Source organism: Spinacia oleracea, chromosome 6 (genome assembly GCF_020520425.1).
Source record: "Spinacia oleracea cultivar Varoflay chromosome 6, BTI_SOV_V1, whole genome shotgun sequence".
Classification (NCBI taxonomy): domain Eukaryota; kingdom Viridiplantae; phylum Streptophyta; class Magnoliopsida; order Caryophyllales; family Amaranthaceae; genus Spinacia; species Spinacia oleracea.
This window is the reverse complement of record NC_079492.1, coordinates 92840216-92859096: the sequence shown is the minus strand read 5'-3', so window position 1 is coordinate 92859096 and position 18881 is coordinate 92840216. Positions and strand designations below refer to the sequence as shown.

Genomic DNA, 18881 nt, shown 5'->3' with positions numbered 1-18881 from the left:
ATAGGGTCAAAGTAAATTATGTGAATAGTGCAAAAAGTCAAACCGTTGCGAGTATTCCGGGCCGAAGGGAGTACTATTTTAGAAATGAAAGAATGAAAATAAGAATTGAAAAGCAACAGATAATAAAAAGAAAAGAAAAAAATATCATACAGTATTGCTAATAGCCTTAGAGGCATTAAACATGCGGCCGAACACGGTGCACGCTCAATGGATTATATTATATTTTCTGCTTTGGCAATTTGTTTTAAAAATTCTAATTATGTTCACTTTGATGATGTGGCGCGTCACACAAGAGATTCGCTGAAATAAAAGTATGGCACTTGATTTGACGGAGCAGCGGGCGGCATGGGGTGCCATTCTCTCAAGTGCGAAGAATCATTAATTTCTCAATCATCCATGTATGATGTAGTTGTTGTTCGTTCCTAATTTCCTATACGCCGAGAAAAGAAGATACAAAAATAATTTCTGCCGAAATTGATTCAGTTGGGATACATGACATATTTTACTAAATCATGCTAGAGAGCCTAATAATGTGAATATCTGATCAAAACTTAGTGCTACAATCTTCAATTGGTATTTGATAATCATGCTCATCTTTGTAAGCCAAGGTCTCCAAGCATGGCTGCATTTCTGGACGAGGAAATAACAATTTGAGTCGGAACGCATCAACCCCATTCAAGTAGTATCTGAATAGCCTCTTCGCTCTAATAAATCCAAGACCCCCGTATAATGCAAGAGCTCCTTTGTTTGTCACTTCAGCCTCCAAAGTTACCTTCAAAATTGAAATACATAATCATTAAATGCAATTATCTTAACCATGACTTGGTGGAGTTCTAAAACAGAAATGCCAACACCATTTTTGGTATACAGAAAGGAAGTAGGGGAAGGCGCATGGGCATGGGCACTTTAGTTACTGTGTGGCAATCTATGCTGCATCAAACACCGACATTGACTAGCGTCAACTTTCAAGGTGGAAAACAAGAACAGGTATTACAGAAATCAAAATGAGGTTGAATTTTGAACAACGGCCAGGATGTATCTTTGAGAAAAATGAACCAACTTCCCTGAGACAGATCCCTTACTCTTCATGGCATAAACTGGCAGGGGTTCTCTCAATGGAAATGATTGGCTGATTTTTAATCAACAACAAAGTCAGCAACCTTTACAATAAGGCACTGGCTTCCTAACCCCATGACTGATACCATTTTCATTGACAGAAAGAACAAGGATGAAGCCGATGAACGGCTACTATACCCCTGAAGCACCAGATCAAAGTAACAAGGGTAAAAACATTGCTTGGCCTAGGTTAATCCTGCCCCATCACAAAGAAGACCTACCAACACAAGGAGTTCTGGTGATTGTGATAGTTAAGTTGTGCATCAAACACTTTCCTACTAGTTGGTACTCTTCATTTTGCCTCAAGTAGTCGTGTTGAACCCTCAACAGTCCAGAATGATTTTGGACACTTCAGCACTTCATTTTGGGTCAAAATCATGTAATCCGTAAAAAAATTCACAAAGTAGAGTCAGACACTTGGACACATACCCATGTCCAACATGAGCATCCAAGTCCGAGTAACATCTACGAACAAAACCTAACAAATGTATCCCTCGTAAAAATATAATTTAGTAGGGTGGATGGAAGAAAAATCGAGGGATTGAGCCCTATCTTCGGCTATAAGATAGGATCTGAAATTCCAAATATTGTGCCAAGGAGATCTTGGCTTGGATTATAATCCCCACCAAGAACAACAATGAAAAAGTACAATAAACTGTTGGTTCCAGGAACTTTGCAAGACATAGATGTATAGCCATTTAGCATTTGCTAGTTGCAAACTCTTAAGCAGTTGAGCCAGAACAGAGAAAAGTAATGTTGCAAAAGAGAAATGACGTAATACCTCATCACAACCAGATTCCATCATCACCTTGATTGATCTTGTAACTAAGTCAGTAGCTGTCAAATGAAATGAAAGAATTGCAATTAGTAAGCGAAAGATCTTAGTATGAGTATCGGTGCTCTGGCAAAAAGCATATCTAACATGGTCAAAAGGTAGAGAAACCCTGAGAATTGAAGTGCAGAATCAAGCATGGCAGGCCGTAATGAAGAGTGGCCAGAGAATAATGGAAGATAAACCACTTGTCATGCTACCCTATTTCTTAAAGACCTAAATTTATTAAGGTTGCAGCATTCTTCAACAAACAATTACATCCATCATAAGAATATTCCAGCCTGACAAGTCAGTTATTATCCACATTTTTTCTACGTACGACAACCATATCGAAACCAAAGCTATAGCACCAACACGTTAACTTCTCTTGGCCTACACATCAAAGACAGCCCTACACAGATTCCTCATAAATTAAAAAGGAAAATCCTCCGACATCCTTGCACAGGTTCCTCAGAAATAAGTCTGTAAAACAACGTTATTTATTCACAATTTCCACAATATGATGCTAATTCAGCTTAAGTATTATTTCCACCAACCCCTTCAAATAGTGTGTTATGGAAGGAAATGGCAGGAGAAAATCTCCCATTCCTCCAACTTCTCTTTGGTTAAACAATTAAGAGCTGTGATTTGTTGCCAACAGGCCACAACATACAAACAATAACAAAAGGCCCAGAACCAAGATTGTTTCCCTCACCCTGCATCAAGAGAGTTGCATCCTTGAATAAGATCAAATGATCTGAAGTTTGATGTTATCATGCTAATGTAAAAGAGAATTTGATTGTGGTACATGCTAAGCTAGGTCAACCTTTTTCAACGATGAAATATTTAAGCATTTGTAGCTGCAGAGGAGTTGAATATAATAGTGATACTTGTGTTGCAAAACATCATAGAACCCCCTTTAAATCTAGAGATTATACTGCACAAATGCATATCTGATCTTATTCATGTTGATCTAAGTGGGCCTTAGGAAGGTCTTTGGAACGAACTACGTTCGCTGCTCAACAGGTAAGATAGATAGCAGGGAACACACACAATTAGAGGAAGGTTGTATGACTGCATATTTGATAGAGCATAAGGCTTGAGTTACAAGTTGAGAACTTTCGAGAGGTTTTCTCTCTCCCAAGCCTAACCAAATAATTTCCCAAGATTATTCTCTGATTCCCTTCCCCTTTTAATTACAAAACATCATTACAAGACAAAAGCCACTAAAGGAAAATAACTAAGACAAAAAGCAACTTCAAAACGCTGTAATGAACTTCAGTGCCGGCATCCACTATGCCTCACTGTTCCTCTCTTCCTCAAGATGGCTGCTCTCTGTCCCTCCATTGGCTTGTAGCATTTCCTGTCCCTTCCTCCTAGCACAGGTCTGGAATATTGGAGGAGTAGGCCGATGTGTTGCAATACTTCCCCGCAAAAACACACCTCGTCCCCAAGGTGGAATTCTGGTAATCGAACTTCAATCATACCTGCATCTTTCCATGTTGCTTCGAATTCAGAAAGGCCCTTTCATTTTAGCAAGACTTCCGTGACATCTTCCCCATTATATGGACTGATCGTGCTTCCTGTACTTTTTCCAGTTCCACATTGAACTCTTTTTTCTTTTTGGTGCAAAGATTGAGCTCTAAGTTGTGCTTGAGTTGAGTGGGTAAAGTAAGCGGTACCATAGTAGTACTCAAAGCTCTCTTGAGTTGTGACACGTGAAAAACCGGGTGTATTTTACTCCCTGGAGGCAGTTGTAACTTGTAAGCAACCTTGCCAATACGTTTAATGATCGAAAATGGGACATAAAAACGGGATGCCAGCTTCAATGGGCCTCTTGGCTAAAGATTTCTGCTTGTAAGGTTGCAATTTCAGATATACAATCTTCCCTTCTTCAAACTCTTCCTCTCTTCTCTTACGATCAGCCGTGGTTTTCATTCTTTGTTGTGCCTTGAACAAGTTCAAACGTAGCTCATCCAACATCAAGTCACGCTCCTTGAGCAGAACCTCCAAACTATCTACCGCGGTATGGCCTTGACCAATTCGTATGATAGGTAGGGGTTCCCTGCCATAGACCCACCTTGAATGGTGTCATCTTGGTAGAGCTATGAGGTGAGGAATTGTAAGAGATTTCTGCCCAAGGAAGCCATCTAGCCCAAGATTTCGGTTGCCTAGATGCAAAACATCGCAGATAGGGCTCAAGTTTCTAGTTCACCACTTCCGATTGCCCATCCTATTGAGGGTGATAGGTCGTACTACGTTTGAGGGTTGACCCTTGTAGTCTAAACAATTCCTTGATCACAATCCGATACAATGGAAAAGGGAAATCCATGCAAATGTACTACCTCTTTGAGAAAAGCGTCAATCGCCGTGAATGGGTGACGAAGACGGATAAAGTGTGCATATTTGGAGAGTCGATCAACTAACTACCACAAGCATGGTGGCATTGCCCTTAGAAACGATCATACCTTCGATCAAACCCACTGCAATGTCTTCCAAATTTGTGACACCATGGAGAGTGGTTGTAGCGGGGCTTTGTTGAGGTAGCTTGTTGCGTTGACATACCTTAAACCTTCTCACATATTCTGCTGATACTGCTCTTCTCATGTCGGACAAGAACCACTCTTGGGCCAAATGCAAGTAGGTTTTCACATATTTTGAATGTCCTTCGATGGGGCTGTTATGATACTCATGTAGCAATAACAGTATCACAATGGTTGTTTTGGGTATTATCCGACGTCCTTTGTAAAGTAAATTATCATTCACCAATGAGAACCTGGCCTTGGACACACAAAACAGTAGGTCATCAGCGCCTCTTTGAGCTCCTTAATCAGTAAATCACCTTCAATTTCCTTCTCCAACTCCTTCCAACACACCCCGCGTAAGGCTACCATCGCACCCAATTCCACCTCACCTATTGTTTTTCTTGATAAAGCATTGCTACCCGGTTGAAGGTATCTGGTTTGGTCTGGTTTGGTTTGGTTTGGGTTGTAGTGGATTTCGAAAATAAAACCCATCAATTTGCTCACCAACTTTTGACGGTCCACGCCGATTTCATTTTGCTAGGTTATGAATCTCGAGCTCCGTTGATCGGATCATACTATAAACTTCCTTTCGAGCAAATAGTGTTTCCACTTCAATATAGATAGGAAACCGGCATCAATTCCTTCTCATAAACGGACTTTGATTGCGCTCTTGGACCCAACAACTGACTGTTGAAGGCAATGGGCATACCTTCCTGCATTAACACTACTCCTAGCCCAAAACCCGAGACATATATCTCTGCCACTAACATCTTATTAAAATCTGGCATTGGAAGCACAAGGTGTACTTATGGCTCTCGTCAACGTCCCAGAAGCCTAGGTGGCACCATAGACCACTCAAATGCATTTTATTTTTAACGGTTTTTTCATAAAATGCCACTGAGGTTTAACATAATGCACCAAATGCCCCTAAACTTTCCAGAATGCACCAAATGCCCCTAAACTTTCCAGAATGCACCAAATACCCCTGAGATTTTAAAAAATATCACAAAATGCCTTTAATGAGAATTTTTCGTTCATTCCGTTAACTGTTCCGTTAACTTTAACTTATTTATTTTTCTTTCCTTTTTTCCCCTTTATCTTTCTCCTTCCTTTTTTCCCCTTTATCTTTCTCTTTCTCTTTCCTTTTTCTATATTATTTATCTGCCTCTTTCGATCTCCTTTAATGGAGTCTTTCTCCTACCCTCTTCCACCTCTCCATGCCTACATCCTTCTAAAGGTTGCGAAATCCCAGCTTAGAGAGGGACAAAATCTTCAAGGTTGCAAAATCCCAGCTTAGATTGTCGGCGCACCGATTTGAGGAAGAATTTGGGATCAACGTCATTTTCAGCGGAGGAGTGAGAAACGTTGTGGAGATGAAAAACAGAAGTTGGAAGACGATGAATGATGTTACCGGCTTACCGCCATTGATGTAAGCTGAAGCTTTTGCAACGATTTTTTTTCCACCAACACCAATTTAATCGCCATTCTTCAATTTCGAAAACCCTAATTTGATTATACTACCTGAACAATTTCATAAGTCTGCGAAAATTGAAGATGATGGGATCATAAATGAAAGAGATAGTTTGCCAAAGGGTTTAAGTAAAAGTTGAAGAAAGATATTATCGCCATTGACGTAAGTTGGAGCTGTCGCCAATAACACTCTTCAATTGCTTTATCAAATTCACAAATTCAGAGCCCTAATTTGTTGAGGGTTTAATTAAGGGAGAAATGGTTGAATCTGTTGAAGTTTGATGGTTTCATAGGGAGACTGGAGGAGAGAGATTTGAGTAAGTGAGAATGCATTTGTGTTGACTGTGATTCTGCGAAAAACAAGTTCATTTTTGCAAGTGACGATAAATCTTTCCATTTTAGAAATAATTTGCCCAAAATTTCACATATATTCAAAATTTCACTTAATCTAATTAAGTGTTAATATTATGATTAGTAGAGAAAATGGTTGAGTAAGGGTAAAAAAGTAAACTCACACTAACGGAGACTTAACGCCTGTCAGCCTCGAGAGCATTTTGTGTTATTTTTAAAAACCTCAGGGGTGAAAGTTTAGGGATATTTGGTGCATTATGTTAAATCTCGGGGGCATTTCATGAAAAAACCATTTTTTTAATTGTTCAGTTAAAGGCTGTGTGATTTGAGCATATCGGGAGATGAATTTCCGATAGCCAAGAAGCCTCGTAGCTCCCTTAGATTCTTAGGAGTAGACCATTCAAGCATATCTTTCACCTTCTCCAAATCTACGGCCACATCTTCACCCAAGACAACATGACCAAAACATGCCATTTTCTCCTTCCCATACCACATTTCTTGTAATTAGCATATAATTCATGCTCAACCAAAGTACGCAATACCATTTTAAGGCCACTCACATGATTCTCATGGTTAGTAATATAAACAAGGATACCATCAAAGAATACAAGTATGAACTTACGAAGAAAAGGTTTCAGGCCCTGTTCTGTTCGACTTATTTCGACTTATTTCAGACAAAATAAGTTCAGATAAGTTCAATTAATTCAGATAAGTACATTAAGTTCAGATAAGTTCAGATAATATAAGTTCAAAAAAAATAAGATTTTTCAGACATTTTTACACACAAATAAGTTTATTTCAGACAAAATAAGTTTTTCAGATAAAATAAGTTCAATTAAGTTCAGATAAGTTAAGATAATATAAGTTCAGTAAAAAATAAGTCGAATAGAACGGAGCCTTAATACCTCATTCACGAGTGATTAGAATGTTGTCGAAGCATTTGTTAGCACAAAAGCGTCACTAAGAACTCGTAATGACCCTCATGAGTGCGAAAAGCTGTTTTGTATCACACGAATCTGATGGTACTCGGATTCTAAGTCCAGCTTCAAGAAGACCTCGGCACCGTACAGGTCATCCAATAACTCATCAATGATCGGTATTGGGTATTTGTCGAGAATAATTTCTTAGTTAAGGGCGCGATAATTAATAAGAAAAACCCACTATGATCCATCCTTCTTCTTTACTAACAAAGCCGGGCTTGAGAAAGGACTTGTTGATGTTTAATAATTCTGACAACCAACATCTCATTAATCAAACGTTGTATCTCATTTTTTGGAATTGTGGGTACCTATATGGCTTTATGGCCGAACCTCGACTGTATTACTTCCTACTCGAAGTACAATGGCTTGCTCAAGGCTTCTAAGTGGAGGTAATCTCGAAGGCATATTGAACACTGACTCAAACTCGTTAATGACCCCATGCAAGAATATGGGTTGTGTTATTTCCCCTTCCCTTGTGAACTCTCTTCTTCCAACATGTTTGATTCAAGCAAAACTCTCCCTCCATTCCTCCCTCATTGTTCGAATTATGGCTTTCAATGATATCCGAGACCGAGCCAAAGATGGATCACCTCTGTGTGCTCTTCCCACTTATTGGAATTTCATTGTTTGTGATTTCCAATTCGTCGTCACTGCCCCCACTTTTTTCAACCATTGTATCCCCAAAATTACCCAAACTCAAATCCTCTTCCACCATCAACCCGTCGACGAGAGTCAGCACCACCCCTTTACACATGCTCGTGCCTTCCACCGCATCCCCATGTCTCAGAGACACACCACACCCGTTGAATTCGGTGACCGGGATTACAAGCTCCACCACAGCTTTTGATGATACAAAATTGTGAGTAGCGTCGTGGTCTACTATCACCACTATCTCGTTTCCGATTAACCCTAAAATCTTCATTGTTTTGGGATTTGAGATTCCCACCAGCGAATTCAAGGAAACTCACTGGCTCTGCCGCAAATTCCAGCGCGCGTCTTCGTCTTCCACCTCCTCAAACTCTCCATCTTCTACTCGGATTATACTCAACTCCTTTCCCCGACACACATCCGATGACCCACTTGTCGTCGCAAAAGAAACAAAGACCCCTTCTCTTTCTTTTCCTATAAATCCTCTTTATTTACCGTTCGAACGCTCCCATGGGGAAGTTGTATTTTGATGAAGGTCTAGTAACGTGGTTCAACACTTAGACACCAATAGCTGTATACGACCCATTCTTTGTTTGAGACATTAGCTAGGCAAACTACGAATTGAAGAAGATTGGCCCATAATAGATTTTTGTTGGCCTAACCCCGATCCGGACCCGTAAGAGTAAGACTCGTGATTGAAGATGGAAAACAAGTTGGGCTTGACTGGACCCATACTCGGTGTTCCAAAATTCTTGGACCCGTTTAGCCTGTTTCTTTCTTCGACCCGAGCAACGACTTCTATGGCTTGCTTCAATGTAATTGGTCTAAGGACCCTTAATTTAACCTTAACTTCTTCCTTGAGGCCATTAACGAATTTCCCTATGAGAAGGCTTTTTGGAATATCCGAGAGTGGTGTCGCTCATCTCGATGAACTTTCGTCAATATCTCGCACGGTGGTTGTTTGCTCGGTAGGCTGCCATTGTTCGTGAAGAAACCCACATTTAAGGGCCTAAACAAGTGTAGAATTTGACCTTTTCACTCGGCTCACGAGCGGACCTGATTTCTGTCGTTGCTCCAGTGATACCATTTAAGGGCATCGCCTTCCATGCTACTACTACAACGTCTACTTTTTTCCCTCCTTATTGAGAGGACACAGCGTGAAATATTTCTCTTTCCCGAGGATCCACCCTTTCGGATCACCCCCTTCAAAAAGAAACATCTTCATCTTGTGATACCTCCAATTACCACCGTCGTACCCTCATCCGTAGTCTGGTCCTCTTTCTGCTCAAACACCCTACCCGTATCACCAAATTGCCTTGCTCTTCCTTCGTTGGCGGCTGGGTTTTCCACTTCATCTACAATGTGAGAAACCTCCAGGTACAGCTGGTTCCTTCTCTCCATTAAACAATTCTCGAATCTTCGATTGGAATTTGTCATGTTGCACTTTCATTGTGGCCATCCGCATATCTTGGCTCTCACGGAAGCCGATGATTCTCCCCTCCAATAGAGCTACTGTTGACTCCACCTTCTCCACGTTCCTCCTATCTTCGGCCTCCCCGGTTTCCGATAAAGGTCTTCTTCGATTGTTCCAAGCCTAGGGTTCACGGCTTCGGTCACCAACCAATCAATGGAATTAGCCAGCCTATCAAAGCGTCCTTCTGTGGCCACCAATCGTTTGTTGAACCGTTCCTTCACTCCATCGAGAGCTTCCTAAACGTTGTCCAACCTCTAGGTGTTTCGCGTGTTGTGATACCAAGTAGATACCAAGTAGAACTACGTTGTGCTGCTCAACAGGTATTATAGATAGCAGTGAGCACGCACAGCTAGAGGAAGGTTGTATGATTGTATATTTGATTTGAGCATAACGCTTGAGTTACAAGTTGAAAACTTTCGAGAGGTTCTATCTCTCCCAAGGTTAACCAAATAATATCCCAAGATGATTCTCTGCTTCCCTTCCCCTTATAATTATAAAACATTAGTAGAACAAAAGCCATTAAGGAAAAATAACAAAGACAAAAAAAGCAACTTCAAAGAGACAAAAGGTTTTAATGAACTTCAGGGCCTGCATCCACTATGCCTCGCGGTTCCTGTTTTCCTCAAGGTGGTTGTTCTTTATCCTTCCATTGGCTTGTGTCCCTTCCTCCTAGCATAGGTCTAGCAGATGTTTTTAGGACAACGCAGGGTTTACGACTAGGACCCCTTTCAGTTTACCTTATTTCTCTTGATCCGATCTGAACTTATTTTTCTGATGTGATCTAATCTGCACTTAATTTTTCTGATGTGATTTGATTCTTAAGAATTAAGATTTAAACAAAAACCTAAAATTATTATTAATTTAATAGGAGTAGGCTGATGCGTTGCATGTCTTAACTGCTAGTGGTGCACGCTATTATCAGGCTATTGTAGATGATTATAGCAGAGTAACACAGACTCATTTGCCAAATAAAAAACAAGTTTGAAACACTTTGATGTCTGTCCTTACTCTTAAGAATGACGGTGAAAATGATATTTCTAAATTAGACAAAGGAAAGCTTCTCAAGAGTACAACAAAGAAAAATTGCGAAGAGTCCCACAACAAAATGGGAGGATAGAGATAAAAAAACCAAATTGAAGATACGTTATGTATGGGCTATATGTATTTCAGCTGTTATAGACTTCATTACTTTACTTTCTAGTGTTGTGATAGGTGGATTAGTGGAAACCCCTTATGAATGATTCTAAAATAAACCTCCTCGATATGATCACTTAAAGGTGATTGAATGTATGTTTCATGCTAGTGGAACATAGCATAAGATGTGTACTAGTGGAATACCCTTATTGGTAGAAAGGTTACAAGTTGTTGGATCTAGAGAAAATAAGACTGTTCATTTATAGGGTTGTAAATTTGAAGGAAAGTACATCTCATTTCTTAAAAGATAATGAACTACGATCTCTAGATTCTCTACAAACCTAGATTAGGTTATATGCTCAACATATTCCCGATAGTGCTGAAAGTATCGAAATAGAACATCACGAATTTCAAAAAACTTGCATCGACCTTGATACTTTGTTTGGATAAGAAGAAATGGAGAGAAAGGGATGGGAACGAGTTCCCTTGGTTTGGATAAGGGCTTGGAGGAAGGAAGAGAAGGGGGAAGAAGAGATTCATTTTCCCTCCCTCTTTAATAAACAACATCCCTCCAAAATTAAAGGATTTGGAGGGTAAATAGAGCTCCACCTTCTCTCTCCATTTCTTTCCCCTCCCTTCCTTTCTCTTCTATCTTGCTATCCAAATAAAGTGTAAGTGATTGAAGCATGAAAACCATCTAATGATAGAACAATCCCAGGGAATTAAATCCTTTGCAGTTTACAAGACAAGAAAGAGTCAGCTTTATCAGCAGCCTTCGTTATTAGTGAAGTGAAGAAAATGGAGAGCTATAGAAAGGCAGAGAGACAGAAGTGGCCAGGGGTGATAGACAAATCAAAGGGAAGAACTTTAAGCATGTTGTCTCACTGGTTGCAAAATTCACTATGGTTACGGCTGCTTATATACCTAGGAATAATTGAGGACTGATAATTGTAGCATTAGGGCATCAATTACACTTCTTTACATGGGTTTCTAGAACATAGGTTTTAAAGGACATGTGTGGGCTTGAAGAATGAAGGTAGAAAGATTCTCATTTCATAAGGGCTTGAAATTATCTACTCAAAAAGTTCATGAAGAACAAAAGAAGCACATTGGTAGGCTCCTATACTTAAGGCTTTCTACACAATTAATATCCTATTCTGTCCAACAACTATCTCAATTCATGCACTGACTGAGAAGCACACCTTCAAGCAGCACTTCATGTGGTAAGATACCTTAAAGAATTGACGGGTGGTTAAATTCTCACACGCAACTAACAAGCTACTGTGATACTGAAAAGCTATGCATTCAGTGAAAGGGTGAAGAACATTTCCCAAGCGAATTAAGCACCTAAAGCTATTATGTCAGGCATGCCTTGCTTAAAGGATGCATTTATCATTGGTGCATTGGGGCATTATTTTATTGCCTTTTACATTATGTCTTCTTAGACATTTGTCCTGTAAAGGAAGAGTCCTTTCGAGGAATTTCCATAGGAACTAGAGTAGATCATTATAGGGGTAGCTGATGATGGTATAAACATATACGAAGTAGTAAACCCTACGCAACGCGCAGTGACATATTTTCCTTTCAAAGATCGATTCGTTTGGTTATAGAAATCTTATTTTCCTCAATGGGTGTCATGGTACAATCGGTTAGTACGACAGAAATCGCCGTTTCAAATTCTAAGTTTGAAGTAAATATATATAAACATCAAATTTAGAGGCATGGCATTGGCAATTCTAGCGAAATTCAACATACAAGGCCAGTAGAAGTTACAAGCTTTCACAATCAATATAATCTATATCAAAATTAATTCACGAAAATCCAAGAGAATTATTAAAAAAAGAAAAAAAAGAAAAAGAAAGAATTACCAATGCCTTTGCCTCTGTAAGATTTGATGACAACAAGCATAGCAATGTATCCTCTAAACGTATGACGATGTTCCCCCATTTTACACACCACTGTCCCCACACATCTTCCTCTATGAAACGCCTAAAACAAATCAATTTGAAGCAACACCCAGAAAAAATAACAAATTAGAAGCAACACCTAGAAAATAAAATACAGAAAAAAAGAAAAAGAAAAAATAAAGGAAGAGGAGATAAACCAGGAAGCAGAGCTGAGGCCAAAGGTAGACGAAGTAGCGATAAGTGAAGATGGAGTAAGGTTCACTGAGTTCTTGATCAACAAGGCGCATGATTAGAGGAAGATGGTGTTCACCTCCATAGTTTATGTATTCTATTTCTGATGGATCGAATTCTGCCTTTTCTACTTCTTCTCTTGATTTTTCCATTCTCTCTCCTCCGTTGCTGCCGCCGATACTACGGTGGTTCGCTTTTATGTTTTTTTCAGAGTAGTCCCGTCACCGTGGCTTTTGATTTGTGTAGGGACTGAGAGAGAAATACAGTACCGAGGGATTTGGGAAAAACTTTTTAATCAAATGGCAATTTTATAACTATTTTACTTACAAAATTATAGTTGGCATACCAATTGGAGTCGGTACGAGTAGTTAAGGTCTCTTACTTTTTAACTAAGTTTTTGGGTTTGAGATTTGGGTATGGAAAAAATGTTAGTGGAGAGGTACACTGACATTGAGGTAAGGCGGTGAAAACTCCTAGTAGTAGAGAAAATTGTAGTTGGCATAATTTTATTTATTATTGGTGTTGATTGTATACTCCTTGTCGTTGACGGTATATTATATGATACTATTTCGTATTTCTTAATAATATATTTGACTGAAATGTTTCTCTAAAGTTGTTGCATGATTAATAAATTTTAAACATACTCGTTTAATCAACCAATATGCAATTTATGTCGTATTACGTGTTACCTATTTTATACTAAGTCTGTTTAATATACTAATTTGACCAAAATATTGAGTAAATATATTTTCATTATTAATGTAACGGTTTGACTAAAATATACCAATTTTATTTTGATCAGATTATTATGTGACATCTATTATTTCCATAATCTATAAACAAATATTTTGTTTCCATACATACAATTAATAAATAAAAGGATAGAAAATTTGAAATAAATAAAGTAAAGATTTATTAGGAAAAAGAGTTCTTGAGTGAAAATTTTGCACTAGAAAGTAACATGTGTCATTTTCAGTGTCTGTTTTAATAATAATAAAAAAGGAATAGATTGGCAAGTGATTGACTATAAACAAGCACAAGTTGGTGAATTTGGTGGGAAGCTCACCTTGTGATGGGAGGTCAAAGGGTCGAGCTCAATCAACTGTGAAATGTGTCAGAGTGGCTCAAGCAAAAACCTGCGTAGCTCGGCTGGCTAACCTGGGTTGGTTAACCTGTGATAGGTGTTGGTTCAGTAGAGTCTTTTGTTCTTACCTAGCAAAAAAGGTGATTGATTGTATATTTTGTTAGGTTATGAACAATCTAATTGACATGCGAAAAACCATGAATTGCCAGAATCCAAATAAATTGCACATAATCAATTAGCATAATTCAGAATACATACTTTGGGATGCGTGCCTTCCCAAGTTGTTCCCGAACGAACAAGAACAAGTATAGAGCTCCAAATGCCGCCCCTCCATAAATAGTCCACAACACGTTCGGGTCTGTCTTAGGTTCAGCCAACTAGGATTTAATCTAAAGTATTAAAAATACGGGATCTCACACTATGTGATAGGAAAATGCAACTGAATTGATGTGTCTTAAATTTATGACCATGGTCATATATTTATAGGAAAATAGGTAGTCGAATCCTACTATAATTAGGAGAGTTTAGGATAATCTGAAACCCCTGGGATTAGAAAGTTTAGGATAATCCTAAACTCTAGGATTTAGAAAAACCGGCCAGCTTGCGGCCTAATCTACTTGTCCTACAAGTAGCCTTGGCGCCCAAGCCAAACTGCTAGTTGGTCTACAACTGACTCTCTTACTTGCAGTTGCACCACCTTCACTAATTATACTCCGCTCGTCCTGCACCTCCAGGGTTTTAGTGTTCACTGCATCAACCACCTCGTTTCCTTCAACTGTGTTGGAACCCTCTATCAATCCAGCTTTTTCAGGAGTACTGCTAGGAATAGACTATTACCTGGATCATTTTCCAATCCAAACCCCTTCATACATGATTCAGCAATATCATGAATCACGTTTGTCACGGGAACACTTTCATGATTGACTTGGAGAACATCATCGTTCTCCCTAAAAAATGCCTCATTAATTGGACCAGAATTAGTACGATTCTGATTCTGTTGGGAGGAAACACCTGCACCACCAGCTCTTACTACCCCCCAGCCAGAAGCACCACAAACACCAGTACAAGGGTGTGTTCCCCAAGCACCACCACAACCCAAACCACCTCCGCCAGAATCGGACATTGGACCTCTACCTAACATACCCCATTGACCACCGGCATCTCCCCCAACTTGTCCACCAGCAGCACCAGCAGCAGGTGCACCACCCAAACCACCTACGCCAGAACCAGACATTGGACCTCTACCTAACATGCCCCATTGACCACCGGCATGTCCCCCAACTTGTCCAGCGGCAGCACCAGCAGCAGGTGTACCACTCCCACCAAATACGCCAAGTCCATCACCACTACTCCCACCACGTTGACAAGCAGTAAAAATCATCTGCTCCAGCTGGGGTTTAAATACTTGTAAAACCTACACACAGGAAAAAATAAGAAAATATACCAACCGAACCATAATCCACAACTCTAAAATACATCAATTATATCCACCTCAGTTTTAAGAGGAAAAGAAAATACCTGCGCAACCAACTTATATACCATCCTCTCATCGAAGGGACCTTGACTCCTAAGATCACCTCCCCCTGTTGTAACACATACTACACCATCTGTTGTTGTTGTTTTTGTAACACCTACTCCAGTACTTGTACCACCACCTACTTGTGTTGGGCCAGCTTATCGGGTAGTAACACCACTAACACTTCTCCTTAAATTTCCATTATTACCACTATATATCACCTTCCGAGACTGCAATTAAGAGCTCTTGTCAAAAAGAACAATAAAATTATAACCAATTGATGTTAAACATAAAAATAATATATCTTATCATCAGTTTACCATAGTCGCCTTTCTTTCTCCTGTCGGCCGCTATTACCTTCCCCAATTCTTTTTTACCTCAGACCTTTATTCTATAGGATCTACATCCGACTTCTGAGAAGATCCCAGACGCAAACGATCTAGGTAAAAAATCTGCAAAATTATCCAAAAATATATAAATATTTACAGTACTGTACTCTACACATTTATGAAACAAATTTTGTAATATAACTCTATGAAAAGCATAATAACTTACCATTAAAGCAACAACACAGCCGCCACATCCAGACACATGCCCTTTTTGCTCAAACTTTCTTGAAAATGTCGTAGCACGACCCATTAACCAGTTGTATGCCCAAGAAGACCAATCATACTCCTCTACCTTCTCACTCACCACCACAACATCCATTAACTGGGGAGATAGGACAGTGCTCGTCGTGGTAGGACATAATATAAAGCCTAACACAATTATCAGGAACAGATTCCTAAATTCTTTCTTATCTTTGGCAGTGCTTAGAGGTAAACTACAACCACTAACTAAAGCTTTAACAACCTTTGACAACAAGAAAGTCGCATGCTTAGGATCATCAAGATTTACCCCATACAAGTTCAGGATCTCCTGGATGTCTTTGACCATTCCTACATCCTCAAAATCAACCTCCCAACCTCCGAAAGGCAACCCAAAGATATGGATGAAATTGAGTGGGTTAAATTTAAACACATGACCATCTCCAAATTTGACATAACCATCATCCCCTAGCCTAGTCAACAACCAATAACAAAACTTCCGATCTACCCACCGTATCTTAAATTCCAAAAGTCCCCCAAAACCCATTTTCATAACTTCTTCCTTCCTCGAATTGTCTAGCTTACTTAAGACCTTCACAAATGCCTCGACCCGACAGATAATGTTCAGTGGCTACAAGAAACATATTTAGTCCATAAATATCATGTACAACATATTCACTACATAAATACGTGTACAACATATTCACTAGATACCACATTAAAAAATACACATGAACTTCAACAAAAACATCAAAGTTCATGACAATTCAACAATCAGGAACCAAAAACATGACAATCCATGATTATATTACCTTTGGACACATTTCAAGCTGAGTCGATACCACGAGTCCAAATGACCTCACTGACTCTTCGTTGGTCATCTTACTCGTACTCTTACGCTTCACAACCTGGAACCAAAAAAAAAAATCAACATCATCTTACGATACAAATATATAATATCAGATTCCAGTTTTAATTAACTACTGCAACAGTCATACCTTTTGCCTTTTACGCTTCACTTTTTCCTTCTTGCCCTTCCCTTTTTTACGGCCTTTTCTTCTGTCTTCCTCTTCCTCTTCAGATATGTCATCATCATCATCATCTTCATCTGTTTCATCAACTTCCTCATCCGTTTAGTCGATCTTAGCCTTCCCCTTTTTCTTCTTTTTCCTCCTTTGTTCGTAATCAGATACATCACTGCGTTGGGAAGAATAAGATGACGCAGATGATTCAAATGCATAATCATCTTCTTCCTCACTACTGTAATACCCCGAATTTTCGGGTATTTTCAAATAAATTATTTCGGTATTTTAATATAATTTTACGTTTAAAATCAAGGTTTTAATGAGTTTTAACTGAAAAGAAACTAAAACTATATTTTCAGATTTATTTTATAAAATTAAGTCTCCTAGTTAAACCCTAATATTTTATACACATACTATATATACTCCCTAAAAGCCAGCATTGCCGTGTCTAATATATTAGAAACTCTGCAAAGCAAACCCCATTATCCTTCGTAATTGCGCCGCCCGCCATCTCTTGTATCTTCCTTGGCAGTAGGTATGTACTTCACCTTAATTTCTTTCTACACTTTAGTAAACCAATTCACGTGCCCATCACCATTCACAATTGTCTTGCACTTTGGTTAAGGTTTCTTTAGTGGGAAACATGATAATAATGGTTTTAATAGTAATTGTTTTATAAGTTGTTGATTGATCGATTTGCGGTAGTACATAGGAATTGATTTTGCTCTCTTAGTTGTAAAATTAAAATATCTTGGCTTCTTTTTTTATAAAACTCAGACTATTTTAATACGCTATTTTATCAAATAAAGGGATTTTGGAGTAGTATTAGAATGATTTGCTTACATATCAACTATCCGATCGATATTCTAATTTAGGCTCGTTAATTTTGTGTAATCGTAGACGGAGACTACTTAAGAACCACGCAAGGAGACTACTAGTTTGAGTACGTGCGCGTTCAAGGTAATTTTCAATGTCCATCATATTTAGTATCCCGTTAGGAAGATGTTCGTGTATATGTGCTACTATGTGATAGACGATAAATATATACTTCGTAAGTGATACCGTGATATTAAGGAAGCCTGCTTTATACTACTACTAGCTAGCGTTAATTTTCCTACTGTTAGTACTATAATTACTTGTCAAAATATCCTTTCTATGTTAGAGTTAAAATTAGACAGCATGGGTACTTAGTATTGTGGACATGAACTAATTGTGGATATTTCGCTGGTAATGCATAATTGAATCAGACTTATTGATGATTTTAAATGAGTCTAGTGGTGAATTATGAAAGTATAAGTGACGGACCTCGATTTGGTTCTTTGGGTTTACTTGTTTATATGTTTGGACCTTATTAAAATATTAATTACGTAAAGTGTAATCTCAGAGGGAAAAGCCCGTAAGGGTTAGGAACAGGTTGCCCTTCTAGATGTTGTTATATCGGTGCACTTTAGTGGAGACCCGGTAGGCTTCTAGTAGGTTTCTATTATTCTGTATTAAACTTTCTGCTTAGTCTTCCTCCTAATTCTATTGGTGCGCGGTCGCGGAGACCCATAGTTAATTAGTGAGGGGTGTGCACACTAGGGACATTTTGTACTCATCTTACTTAGCCATTCTCAAGGGTTACGCGCGACCCTTAGCGTTCTCTTTCCTTCACTTAATTAATATTGATCTTATGTGATAAGTTTAATAATGGAATTATTAAACTGATACTTGTTGTTTAATTATTTAATTTATGTACTCAAAACGTCTTTTAAACTAAAATTATTTATTTTACGGGATGGAGTTGGAATTACTCAGTTTATCTGATTTTTGGGAGTTTGTCTCTCTTGTCTCTTTTCTATTTATTTTTGCAGGTTGGTAAAGGTACTTGGCTATGAGTGAGGAGACGCTTAGAATAACCACCTAGTCAAGAGACAATTTTCTATTTCAGTTTAAGTTGAACTTTGTTATTTATTTTTATGAGAATTGGTTGTATTATTTTTATTGGCCACCTTTTAGACCACTTAGTTAATTTTGACTTTA

The 18881-nt window shown here is 38.7% G+C and overlaps 1 protein-coding gene across 1 annotated transcript; it reads right to left on the bottom strand.

The window, feature by feature from the left end:
* Positions 1 to 324: 324 nt before the first annotated feature.
* Positions 325 to 12941, bottom strand: LOC110804914 (N-alpha-acetyltransferase MAK3). Its single transcript, XM_022010509.2, has 4 exons — positions 12614 to 12941; positions 12378 to 12498; positions 1898 to 1953; positions 325 to 772 (listed from the first exon to the last, which is right to left on the bottom strand). Exons 1-4 carry the CDS (start codon positions 12797 to 12799, stop codon positions 545 to 547), a joined length of 591 nt encoding a protein of 196 aa, XP_021866201.1. The 5' UTR covers positions 12800 to 12941; the 3' UTR covers positions 325 to 544.
* Positions 12942 to 18881: the final 5940 nt, after the last annotated feature.

Excerpts from the sequence above, each read along its gene's own strand:
- LOC110804914 (XM_022010509.2), bottom strand. The coding sequence starts at position 12,799 with ATGGAAAAATCAAGAGAAGAAGTAGAAAAGGCAGAATTCGATCCATCA. Across the intron at positions 12,499-12,613 it reads GGCCTCAGCTCTGCTTCCTG|GCGTTTCATAGAGGAAGATG; the intron begins GTTTATCTCCTC and ends GATTTGTTTTAG. Across the intron at positions 773-1,897 it reads TGGAATCTGGTTGTGATGAG|GTAACTTTGGAGGCTGAAGT; the intron begins GTATTACGTCAT and ends TCAATTTTGAAG.